This window comes from Schistosoma mansoni, chromosome 1 (assembly GCF_000237925.1).
Source record: "Schistosoma mansoni strain Puerto Rico chromosome 1, complete genome".
Taxonomy (NCBI): domain Eukaryota; kingdom Metazoa; phylum Platyhelminthes; class Trematoda; order Strigeidida; family Schistosomatidae; genus Schistosoma; species Schistosoma mansoni.
In genome coordinates this window covers 31,602,029-31,614,600 of record NC_031495.1, presented here as the reverse complement: position 1 = coordinate 31,614,600, position 12,572 = coordinate 31,602,029, and the positions used below count along the sequence as shown (strand labels likewise).

At 31.2% G+C, this 12,572-nt stretch overlaps 1 protein-coding gene across 1 annotated transcript in view; it reads right to left on the bottom strand.

Moving 5' to 3' along the window:
* The window catches only part of Smp_152770 (hypothetical protein), a gene marked incomplete at both ends in the record, with an annotated part of 39,615 nt that overhangs the window by 8,363 nt on the left and 18,680 nt on the right, over positions 1 to 12,572 (bottom strand). The window contains 9 exons of the mRNA XM_018794056.1: positions 241 to 563; positions 2,469 to 2,562; positions 4,091 to 4,378; positions 5,580 to 5,726; positions 6,347 to 6,443; positions 8,962 to 9,022; positions 10,131 to 10,347; positions 11,198 to 11,362; positions 12,046 to 12,367. Of these exons, the coding sequence (XP_018648506.1) occupies positions 241 to 563; positions 2,469 to 2,562; positions 4,091 to 4,378; positions 5,580 to 5,726; positions 6,347 to 6,443; positions 8,962 to 9,022; positions 10,131 to 10,347; positions 11,198 to 11,362; positions 12,046 to 12,367 (1,714 nt within the window). The remainder of the gene's footprint in view (positions 1 to 240; positions 564 to 2,468; positions 2,563 to 4,090; positions 4,379 to 5,579; positions 5,727 to 6,346; positions 6,444 to 8,961; positions 9,023 to 10,130; positions 10,348 to 11,197; positions 11,363 to 12,045; positions 12,368 to 12,572) is intronic.

Sequence of the window (12,572 nt, the reverse complement as noted above, 5' to 3'; positions counted from 1 at the left end):
CAGACAGAATGTAACTAGAAGACTCGTTGTATTGATTAAACCGAATATAAATATGTCCCTTAGTAATCTAAGACACGTTTAATCAATGGCGGGCGTCTTGTCCCTTGAAAAGGGAGCTAAACATTGACCAGTAGAATTCGCTTACTATTTAGCCGGTATTTGATTGGCCCACTACATCAGAGTCATAAAAGCAGTTTACTTTAATACATAAATAAACCCAAAATAGATGTGAAGACATACCCTTTGCTTCCCAGGATGTTTAGTATTCTGTAAATGAAAAAGAACGGTCTGTAGTAGATCAGGTAAACTTATTTCTTTCATTTCAATTCCAACTTTCGATTTTAAAAGGTTCATAAATTCAGTTTCTTCAGGTTCTAGGAAAAGTAATGCTTTACCATGACCACCAGCTCGTGCAGTGCGCCCAACACGATGTACATAGTCGACAGGACCTCCCGTTACATGGTATTGTACAACCCAAGCAACTGATGCCAAATCCAAACCTCGACTTGCAACGTCTGTAGTGATTAGAACACCAGCTTGACTAGATGAGAAGCTACTGAAAGCTGATTCACGTTCCTGGACGGAGTCCCACAATAGAACGAAACGGACGTCCAGTGCTTCCAGATTTTCCATGGTGGTCTAGCTTCAACTGACTCATGATTTCAACTATAAAAAATAATTTTATTCCATATCGACTTATGAGTAGTATGAAACAAGCAAGACGAATTCTGGTAGTCTCTGTCAGTAGTCACTCAGACTAGCCGAATTTTACGGATTCAATACTATTATTATGAAACATTTAGACCCAGAAATTTAAACTTCCGAAGAATCTTCAGAATTTTGCCTAAAATAGACAATGTATTTCATTTTCTTTCGAATTCCATTATATTAATTCATTTGATAAACAAGTAATTCAAATGAATAGATACTCATTATTTATAAATCAATAACAATACAGTGGATTGTTAGAGTCGTGAGAAATCCCATGTTTTAACCGGCTTCAGATAGTTGGTTCCTATTTATAGTTTCTTAGATCTCTAGACGACATTTTGTGGTTCGGCTACTAAATAGATCACAAATCCAGCTAAGTCACTTAGATATGTAAACTATCATCCTTCATTTGACCAGGCCCTCAGAAAAATGTAGTATGGTATTTCATCTGATTAAATAGGTTGTACAAACAATTGCCTGTCCTATACCAGTAAAACCAGACCCAAGGTCTCCTTGTGGCACTGCTGAGTAGTAGAAGCAACCTTGCTAGCTAACTTGGGAGGTCGGCGAGGATCGGACTAATCCACCACTCTGATGTAAACCGGATCAACTGGGTCCCATTTTTCGGTGCGCACTGAAATCTCGAGGACTTCCCAATGTGTATGCTTATGTATATGAATTGCATGAGCCTCAACTTGTGTAGTCTATGTGTGTAGGTATATGCAAAGGGTACGCACGTGGTTTAGAACAAGGAAAGTAAGCTGAAAAATGTCTGCTTTGTGTCTAATGAAATCAAACGCTTAGTCCTTCAGGTTGAAGAAATAATAAAAAATATGACAGCGAATACCAGGGAGAGGTGTTTATCAAACTCCCCTAGAAGAGTGCTTATGATTATGTGTACGTCATAAAGTGTATGGTTGAGAACCCTTATACCGGCTATATGCATGTAGTGTGTAAGTGACAGTCAGCTGTATCAAATACGTTCGAAGGAAGCGGTGATCATCAGGTGGGTGAATATATCAATATGTGTGTCATGGCGTGCGTGAGTGTAAACTTTTTATTAGCGGTGTGCGTATAAAGTATATTTGCTTACATTGTAAGTATACTTATGTGTATTCCAAGGGACACATGGATGAAAACTTATGTTACCAGTATGCATATAGATTATACTTGCCTCTGGTTCAACGCTCACGCACCAAGACCTGGGGGTATAGATTTTTCCACAAAATCACATCCACGCCGTGGGTTTATGAGCCTTTAGAAACGGAAACCATTTACGGAAAAGTCAATAGGCTTCACCGGATAAGACTTGACCAACCTTAACACGGCTGGTACACTGTATCTGTCTTATATCTTCAGGTCAACTGTTCCAGCACTTTGATAATAAAATAGTAGTAGTATAAACATCATCATAGTGTTTTGAACACATGGTCTTCAACCTGCAGACGGCTCGATCGAAACTGACGATGGCCCTGATAATTTACTTTAATTTGAATCATTAGTCATCGTATTTGTTATTTTATGTTGAATTCTTATACAGAAATTAATTTTAAGGTCAAAAATTGATATGCAAATTTGCTATACAAAAAGGAGATCTGACAAAATTATTTGGTGTAATCCGAACATTCATAAATAAGGATTTCAGTTTGTTGTTGTTAAAAAACTGTTATCTATTCCCAATCTCATGTTATCATTTATTACCCATAAATATAAATAAGGGTAAGCACATACTTGGTTATAGACTTGTTGAATCTCACTCATATCGATTTCATGTTTCATTTTTAATGTTTCGATTTGATTTTCTAATGTAATTATTTTTCGTTCTAATTCAGTTTGATATGTATCTGACTCCTAAATAAAAAAAAGAGATACAATGCAAGAACGGTTTGGTAGTTTTTTATTGATTGACAACTTTCATTTATGTATCAGCAGTGCAAAATATTTAATTATTTCTAAAAATGAATAACTAATATGTGATTGTTATGACTACGTCGCCAATTTGTTATATCGTAATCACCTATTACTTATACTTGTAAAACGAGGAATCACAGCAATTCCCATGACTTGAAATAAGAACACCAAGATAAGTGAAAATTTATCAACCCCAAAACACGACGACTACCTTAGTCGAAAATACGCTCTTTTATATATTGATTGTGGACCCACTTTGACTATTAATTATGATGAAATCACACATATGAAAAAATACCCAGAGTTATATTTATTGCACATAAACATGATGGAAAAATCTTCGGAAAATGTAGCATATTAATAGATTGCCAAACTTCTGAAAGGCTCCTATGACCAAAGGAAGGTTAAGAAAAGAAAATGGGTATCTTAGAAGAGGAAAAGGTACTAATTTAGGGTTATAAATCAATTACCAGAAGGTTACTTTCCAAGTGAAACCTTGGGATCAAGAGAATTCTTATTAGACATCTACTCTAGACAAATATCATACATGTTAATGATGGAATGTACATTTTACTTTAAACAAATGAAAATATGTCATTTTCACGTTTACATTTCAAACGTTTAACGAGAAAAATATCGATTGTCCTTCATATATGAATAGAAACTAAATGTGCTGAATTCTTGTCAAAGTCAACATAAAATAGGAAATTAATACATATTTCTATTAATCAATTGCTTAATTCATTACATCATTGTTAAATTTCAGAATTCCACAAAACACCAATGTTGCAAGTAATAGGTAATATGAAGAACTATACATTTACATACATCATGGATTCAACAATAAGTTAGTTGTATGCGTTTTTAACCGTACTAGAAAGCTTACAGTTACTTCTTAGTCTATTTTCAACTTTTGAATTGTCGTTAAGTCAACATAATAAATTTTCGCTTGATGGAATAATTTCGGAAATGAAATTCATTTCTATATTCTTGTATTTTAATTAATAAATAATTTGCAAGTTGTACAAGATAATAAATAACAATATTAAAATGTTATGACATTATACATAACCCTGAAATAAGACTTTTGTTGGTACCATTGATAGTAAAGAAATATCTCTTAATTTTCAAAGTTGAATTCAGAAGTCAATCTAATCTAGACCGCTACTGAAAACCTGGAAGCACTGGACAACCGTTTCATCTTCAGCAGTGTACATCCACAATCCCCTATGCAAGACCGGAACCCAAGACCTTAGGTCTTACGCGCAGAAGACTAACCTCTAGATCACTGAACCGGCAGCCAATGGTGTAAATGTCTAACTTCAATCGATCTTTTAATTGCTAACTAAGTTCAAATCAACTGAACAAACGCATAAATTTAGACCCCAACAACATAATATCTATTATTTTAATGAATATGTAAATAATCAACTAAAGAATTGAGTATTACATGAAAAACTGAATTTACTTTTTGAATAGTTTTCATTTTATCTTGATAAAATTTTGTAAGTTCTTTTTGTTCTTGTAATTCTTGTTTTACTGTTTCAATAAATGAATCTTTTTCATCTTTTAATTGATTCATTTTAATTTTCCATAATTCAAATTTTTCTTTTTCCCATTCAACTAATTCTTTTGAATGTGCTTCAACAGTTTGAACTTTTAATTTTTCTAAAATTTCTTGATTACGACTTTCATGTAATAAATTTTGTGTATTTGTTAATGTTTCATTAAGTGTTTGAATTTCTGTTTGTTTAGACTAGAATAAAAATGGGTGATTAATATCAAAAAGAAATATATATATCAATACATAGTTATGCTATCTGTATGTGAGTTCTGTCTACAGTCTAATATCTATTCATATGATTTCCCTTGTGAACAGTTTTTTGTGTACTATTGAAATACTATAGGACTTTCAACAACTGATATAAGAAATGAGAAAACTAATTGTTTATTTTTTATGTTAGTTACAAATCAATGAAAACAGAAGAAAAGTTAAATAGTATGTTCATTGATAGATTATTCAACTTATGGTTTATATCATTAACTTATATAAGCTGAGTGGATAACGAGATGGCGTTTGAATCAAAAGGTACTGGGTTCGAGTCCCAGAATGAACATCAACTCCAAGATGCAGGTACATCCGGCTGACGACTCCCAAATACGACGAAACACGCGTCCTGGATTCCACTGTTAGCCACTATCCATCTTTGCTTAAAATGCTTGTGAATTAAGGCAATATCGAGGCAATACACACAGTATGCACATATACCAATAATAGACTGACCAGTTGCAGTCCTAAACATCAATGGGAAGATTCAAACAAGCAATACTAAGTGAATTAACTTATATTTATGTTGATTTATTGCTCAAAAAGGAGAGCTTCGTTGAACAAAATTTAGTCATATGTAAATAGTGTTAAAATAACTGAAAAGGTTGGTTCTAAATTATGAAAAAGTGGCAGAGGAATAATATAAGTTGGAATCATATTTATAAATATCTTTAAATGTCATTTGGTTAAATCATTGTGATATGTATTTTAACGGTAAAAACGAAATGACTTCATAGATTAAATAAGCTATTAAGGTATTAATTTATTTGTGTTACATTATGATGGAGAAAGACATACTAGAATAGATCATTCAAAGTGTTGATTGACTATCATCACTAATATCTATCTTCAAAGTAATGTATTTTCTTAGACTGAAATCTAGCATTAGCTAACAAAGTAGATCAAAATTATAAGTTAGTTGATCAATAAAATTCTATGCGTACAGAGTACTAAACAACATGAGATTGGTTACTATTTGATAAAATGATTGACATAAACTATTTATATTACTAATGTTAAATGATAGGCTCTTGAAACAGAATCAATTACAATACGTATGTACATATATATATTACTCATAAGTAGTACTTTCCATGTAATTCACAATAAGTAATTGAGTAAGATTTACCAGTAATTTATTTTGTAATTCTTCAATATTTTCTGTATAACACGATCTTATATCATTGACAGCTTGAATTTTTTCTTTTTGCATTTGTTCAACCAATTCATTTAATTGAAAAGAATGAACATCCATTAATTTGGATATTTCCTTACTCTTTTATTAAAATGAAAATACAAAACATCAAATGATTATTATTATGTTATATTTTGTGATATTTTAAAGTACTTAGAATAAATTGCCAATGTAATTTAGGAGTAAATGAAGGCCCATCAGTAGTTTACCATTTCTAGTTTAGATGGTTCTTTGGATGATGACATTAATAATTACCGACAGAATATGTTTTAAACAGTATGGAAAGTACAGTAAAATGTATATTTACTAATGACATAGATAGAAAACATTAGATATATTATATGAATAATAAAGGAACGTGTTTTTTTTTCATTTAAAGATAACGAAAACAAAATACATCTTTGATTTAGACCATCCTGCTATATCACTATTATTGGATGAAATGACTAACAAATCATCCTACCTTCTTAGATTATACATTTTTAAAATCTTTTTGACGGATAATTGAAATAATATAATCACTATTGAAGATAGAGAAAATGTAATAAAACGGTTGATAAGAATGGTATTAATCGTTTTTCCAGTCAAGATTAAAAATTGTGAACAAATTCCACTGGAAATGATACTAAGCATCGTACTTAATAAAATTCATTGTAAAAGATAAGAAATAATTTAATCCACTGTAAAAACTTTGAACTTACTTTTTCAACAGATTTACTTTCTAGAATCTCTTCATATTCACTACGAATTAAGCTTTCTCTTTCACGATGTTCTTTAATAATTTCCATATTTTCATGTCTATTATTCCATTGATTATTTAAAAAAAATAAGTTTTAATTATTATTATTATTGTTATCGTTATCATTTTTACTATCATTATTACTGCTGTCATTTACATATAGATGCTTTTGATGGAGTTTTGTTCTCTGAGCTGGATGGTTTGGTCGTATAGCTTTCATTGTCCTTCTGAACGATATCATCAGCATAAACTTCGGGTAGAACATAAAGATGCGAATTATATAATCTCCCTCAACAAATTAAGTTAGAAGTTGATCTTATTGAGTTATGTTTTTACACAAAAGTTTAAAGATATTTCGATATCAAAGACTTATTCTTCTTCATTACTTTGGATTGTTGGTCATTTACAAAAACAGCCATCATTTTATTCCTTTTTAATACTTTGTTTTTTTATTGCTACTTAAGATTAAGTCTTAAGAGATAGACGGATGAATTAAAAAAAGAACAAACAATGGAAACAACACTTGGTTTTAGACTTTCATTTGGCGCTTTGGTAGTTTTGTACCATTTTCTAAAGCTGTGTATCACTTAAATTTACACCGTTAGAAAGACATGAGTTTAGATCATATAAAGCAAACATCGATAAAACGTAATAAATATTTTAGCGAGGTGAATTGAGTCGGATTTTTAAACAATTACCAGATTGATTAATAGTAAGTCGTAATTAGTGGACGTTTCTGTTTCATCACTTATTCTTGAGTAGAGTGATTAAATGTTATTACAGTATTCTATAAACTTAATTTTCTTAAAATATAGATACTAAAGTATTTCAGTATGATATTTATTACTTACAAGCTTCACCATACTAGAATGAATAATAACCATCCAATACATTTGCATAAGGTCCTAATTTTTAGCATATTTACTCTCACAATTGCTGTAAAATAGGAACATTTATTTAAAAATGCTAATGTTAGTGTTTTTATCACCAAATAAATAGTGGTATAAATAAGTTGTTGCGACGCTAGTATACGTGATTAAAATAGCTTAGCAATTTGCAGTTTGCATCTTTGTAAATGTTTCGTTCTTTTTCCCTGAAAGTCTAACTATGGAGATATTACGACCGATATATAATGCAGGAGATCTATGAAACCAAGCTATTTTTCACAGAACCAAGTATTGTAGTCATATGGTCAAAGACTAAACAAAAGGAGAAGGCAATCAAAATAAATGTGCACATGGTAGCATAATAGCCAAGACAACAATGGTTCAAATAGCATTTAGACAAAACAAACTGTTAACCACTTAAGAAGACATTTTATGACCTCACTTGATTCTAAAGTTCGGACTGACGATGACATCAAGAAAAGTCTGAAAGTCTTGAGACTTGACACTTTAACTTAAAAAATTAAATATATAATTTTCTATCGTTTATTAACTTTCATTTGACCGATGATATGGATTAATAATCTTTCTGTTTTTAAATAGACTATTTTGTTTTTTTAATTGAATATAAATAAGATTATATATTTTGAATAAAAGATGTAGTCTGTAATCAATTCAAAAAAAATTAAATGATTTTTAAAATATCACTAATTTTAAATTCACTTAGTACTGTTTGCTTGAATCTTCCCATTGATGTTTAGGACTGCAACTGGTCAGTCTCTAATTGGCATATGCACATACTGTGTGTATTGCCTCGATATAGCCTAAATTCACAAGCAAACAATACTAAGTGAATTTAAACTTCACCTCATTGCACAAGCAAGTGGCTATCAGGACTAAGTAGCTGAGTGGATAACGCGATGACGTTTGAGGCGAAAGGTACTGAGTTCGAGTCTCAGAGTGAACATCAACTCTGAGATGCAGGTACATCAAGCTGACGAGTCGCGAATAAGACAAAACGCACGTTTTGGATTTCACTTCTAACCACTATCCATCTTTGCTTACAACTACTAATCTTGTGTTATAGATGCTTAGTTCACTCAACTAAATGTATCTAGGAATAATGAATCTTTAAGAAATTCAAGCCTAATTATAGTTTTTACTAAATATATAATCTTGAGTTAAGTAATATGGTAATCACAATTGATTGATCACTGGGTGGTGATCAATGTCATGCGTGTCAAGTCCTTCTTAGTGCTGATCGAATGCTATCGATCAAGTTGCAATGTGGCCACTAGTCAAGGTGGCTCGACACTGGGTGACACGGGATCGAATCCGTCATGGAGCACCAGTCCCCTCAAGATTACAGGTACACCTTGCTGACGAGTGCCAAGTGGCACGAAATCTGGGTTCAGGGTTTCCTGTTGACCACCTCCAACCACCATCTTATCTCAATATGGTAATAAGTGACTATTTATATAATTATGTTCAAATAATCAATCCACATTTAATATATAGATTTTTTCCTGATTAGGGAACTGGACGCAAAAGAAACTGAATGTTTATCTGTTTGTTTGATGTGAATAAAATTAAGAAATCGCCGACCTGAATTATTTTAGGAATGGTGACCTGTATCAATTTATCTTTCATGAATATATCTATACATATATGTAAATGATGAAAGACTATTTACCTTAAATTTTCTTTCTCTTGTTCAATTTCTTTAATTGTTTTATTTAATTTTTGTAATTTCTCTTCAAATTCAGTAGTTTGTTTTAATTGTTTATCAGTAGTATTATTTATTTTTAATTCATATTCTTTTTTTATCATTTCAGTGTTTTTAATTTCATCTAATTTCATTTGTTTCAATTTCTCTTGATATGCCTTGATAAATATATGATAAATGAAATGAAAATTACATTTTAAATTTGATAGTTAATCAATTTTCTATTTTGTTTATTATTAATATAAGAAATGAATTCAAACAAAGTTTTTTTAAATTTTAATAGTTGAGATCATGAATCAATTGAAGCTAGACCACTATGGAAAACTTGGAAGCACTGGAAGGCTGTTTCGTCCCATTGTGGGACTCCTCAGCAGTGTGCATTCACGATTAATTAATTAAAATTATTTTAATACCGGTTTTGATTTTAGCATACTTGCCAAGTATGAAACTAATATTATAAATGGCTATCATTAACTATGGTTAATTCTGGATTATATTCATTTATTACACTGCATATAGACAAAGATATTTTAAGTAGAAACAATCGGATTAACATATGTATTTGCTAACATTAACTAATCACTGGAATAGAGGGTTTGTGAAGATTGTTGAATTTTATTGCTTACATCAATGATTGATCTTAGTTAGACAACTACTGAAAACCAGGAAGCACTGAGCAGATATTTCGTTCTATTTTAAAAATGATTAGCGTTACACATCGACAACTTTATCGAGGATCAAACTTATGACATTCAGATCTCTTGAAGAGGGCTTAACACCTAGGTCACTGAATCAGATGGTTCCTAAATATTGCGAATGAATCGGTGTTAGAATTGTAAATGTTTAGTTCCCGACGCATTGGTCTGAAGGGCAACCACTCACCATGAAATATGAAGGCCTTAGTTTCGATCACTCGGAGGGGCTGCGGATGTCACTATTGTAGAGTTACCTTCTAAGAAAAAACAGCTGCCCGATGTTTCCTGGTTTTCAGTGATTTATCATACATGTATTGTAGAATGGCGTTTGTGGACCTACATTTAATATTATTTTCTAAACAGTAAGTAGATCACTAAAGAATATCACATTGTATATCCCAAAATTAAAAATCGGTCCACAAATCCATAGAAATGTCTTACTACGGACAGTTTGTGCCAACACAAAACATGAATGTAAATACAGTAATAATAAACAAACATTTTCCATTTCCATCAATTCAACTTTGTGATTTTCTTCCGCATTTTTCAGTTTTTCTTTCATCTCATTCCTTTCGTTCTTTGTTTCATCTAATTCAGTTGTCCATTTGCTTCTTTCAGCAGTTAACTGATTAAGACGGCACATTGTGACTTCTAATTCCTACGAAGTAAACAAACGATAAATAAAGTATCAGGTAATGATATATCATCAAATGCTAGAGGCTGCTTGTACCAAAGTAACAATGACAAATGGTTCACAGAATAAGACGAATTCAGTTTATTTTATCACATACGTCGAAAGGACAATAATGACAAAGATATACACTACAGTTTTCATCCCAAACTGCCATCTTCTAGTGGACTAATGGAGATCATGACAAATCAAGTAGCTATTTCATCCTAGATTCTAAATCCAAGAAAAAGACTATTGACGAATTCTAAGGGAATCAAAGGCATGGTAGTCAGATTTCATGCCGAGAACAATGCACTAACACATTTAATATTCGATTCATTATTACCTTGAATGAACTCTACTTAACAGTGACTCTGCGAATAACTGAATATTCTTTCCAAATCTGGTCACTACCTTAATAATACTTAATTGTTTACCAGTCTCTTACTTATAAAGTAGGAAGAAAAATAGTCAATGATCATTTACGATCTTGTCGCTAGCTATTCAATAGATTTCTTTTATATATTTTTACAATTAATTATTATGAGATCTCTTGTTTCAATCTGACGAGTCGAATCCTGTTTTTATAGCGTCTTAAGCTAAAATTATTTCACACATTATAGCTAGACTAAATAATTGAAAAAAACGAAGTGCCTGCCACAAACTTTTATTCTTCGAAATTTAGTCCTGTGAAACATCATAATCGAAAACATGCCAGTAAACAACTAATTTAGATTTTCCACCAGTGGAAAACGAAATCTAGACATCAAGTGAATGAGAACGCGAGTACAAAAAGTTAAAAAAAAGTAAACTGTTTTTCAGTATTTGATTTTCTTACCTCTTCTAGTGCAGTGATAATTTGTCTTAAACGTTGCTGTTCGGCGGTAAATTCTTGTTTGATACTCAATAAACGTTTTTCTGTAGAATAACGTTCACTTGCATCCTCTTCATTAACTCGTAATATCTCATACAATTCATCGCGTTCATTAATGATTGCCAAGATCTAATGAGTAAACATAAAAGATCAAATTGATGTAAAACGAATTAGAATCTTGCTACTTCTGGATTGAATACAATAGTCAGGTTAACACTACCAACACTGTGGTGTTATATATATACTTAGGAACCAATTCATTACTCAAACAAAATAAACTATACATTCTTGTAGAAATCTACTGTCTGATCAAATTTCCAGGCTCCCCGTATTCCATCAGCATTTACTTTGTGCTTTTATTTCCATCTGAGTAACCGCGATTTTCAACAAACTTGAGATTTGTTTAAGAGGTTATTTAAAATGATCAAGTTATGGTGTTATGGTTTTAAGAAATGTAATAAAGTCGGTGACATCATGGTGGTATCATGAAATGATAAACATTTGAATATATAGTTTTTTTCGAAAATAGTAATAAGGAATACTAAAACTGTAATCAAGAAAGGAGATCATATCTTTTGATCAATTAAACTTCTCAAAGGTTGTCCGGAATAATTATACCTTGTTATTTCAAATTCTATTATATTGTAAATTTTCTTATAATATTAATGAATTTATAATTACATTAGCTTGCTTTATAGATTGCTTCAATACTATATGACTAGATTTCTATATTGTTTTCTCATATAAACATCAATTTTTACTCAATTGAACTACTGGTAATAATGTTATTTTTAATTAATACTACGGCTTACTTCTTCTTTGCTGAGGGTTATACCAGATATTTGTACACATTCATTAACCGGATTAATATTTCCCTTTAAGTGATCACCTCTTCCTTTCAAAGAAAATGATTGTGAAGTTAAACTACGGTCAAGATATTGTTCATTTTGCCGTATTTCACATGACAATCGCCGATGAAATTGTGGATAATATTGATTATTGATAAAATCAGACTTTTTATTCACATTCTGATCAATATTATTGACAGAAGGAATAGTAGTTTTGATCGAATGATCATAAATCACAGGAGGTAATTTTGATATGCCATGAATTTCATTAAATATTTTGTCATTGCTAAAATGTACAACAATAATCAAAACAACGTAAGAAAGTGTAGAATGTTATAGATTAGATAGAGTTACACTGTCATATACCGTGTTAATAATCTTATTTTCCAATCAATAAATAGGAATAATATATTTGTAAAATCTCACCGAATGAATTTGAAGTAAATCCAATGTTTCGCCTGGTAATCTGGTCCTTGAAAAAGCTTGGACCA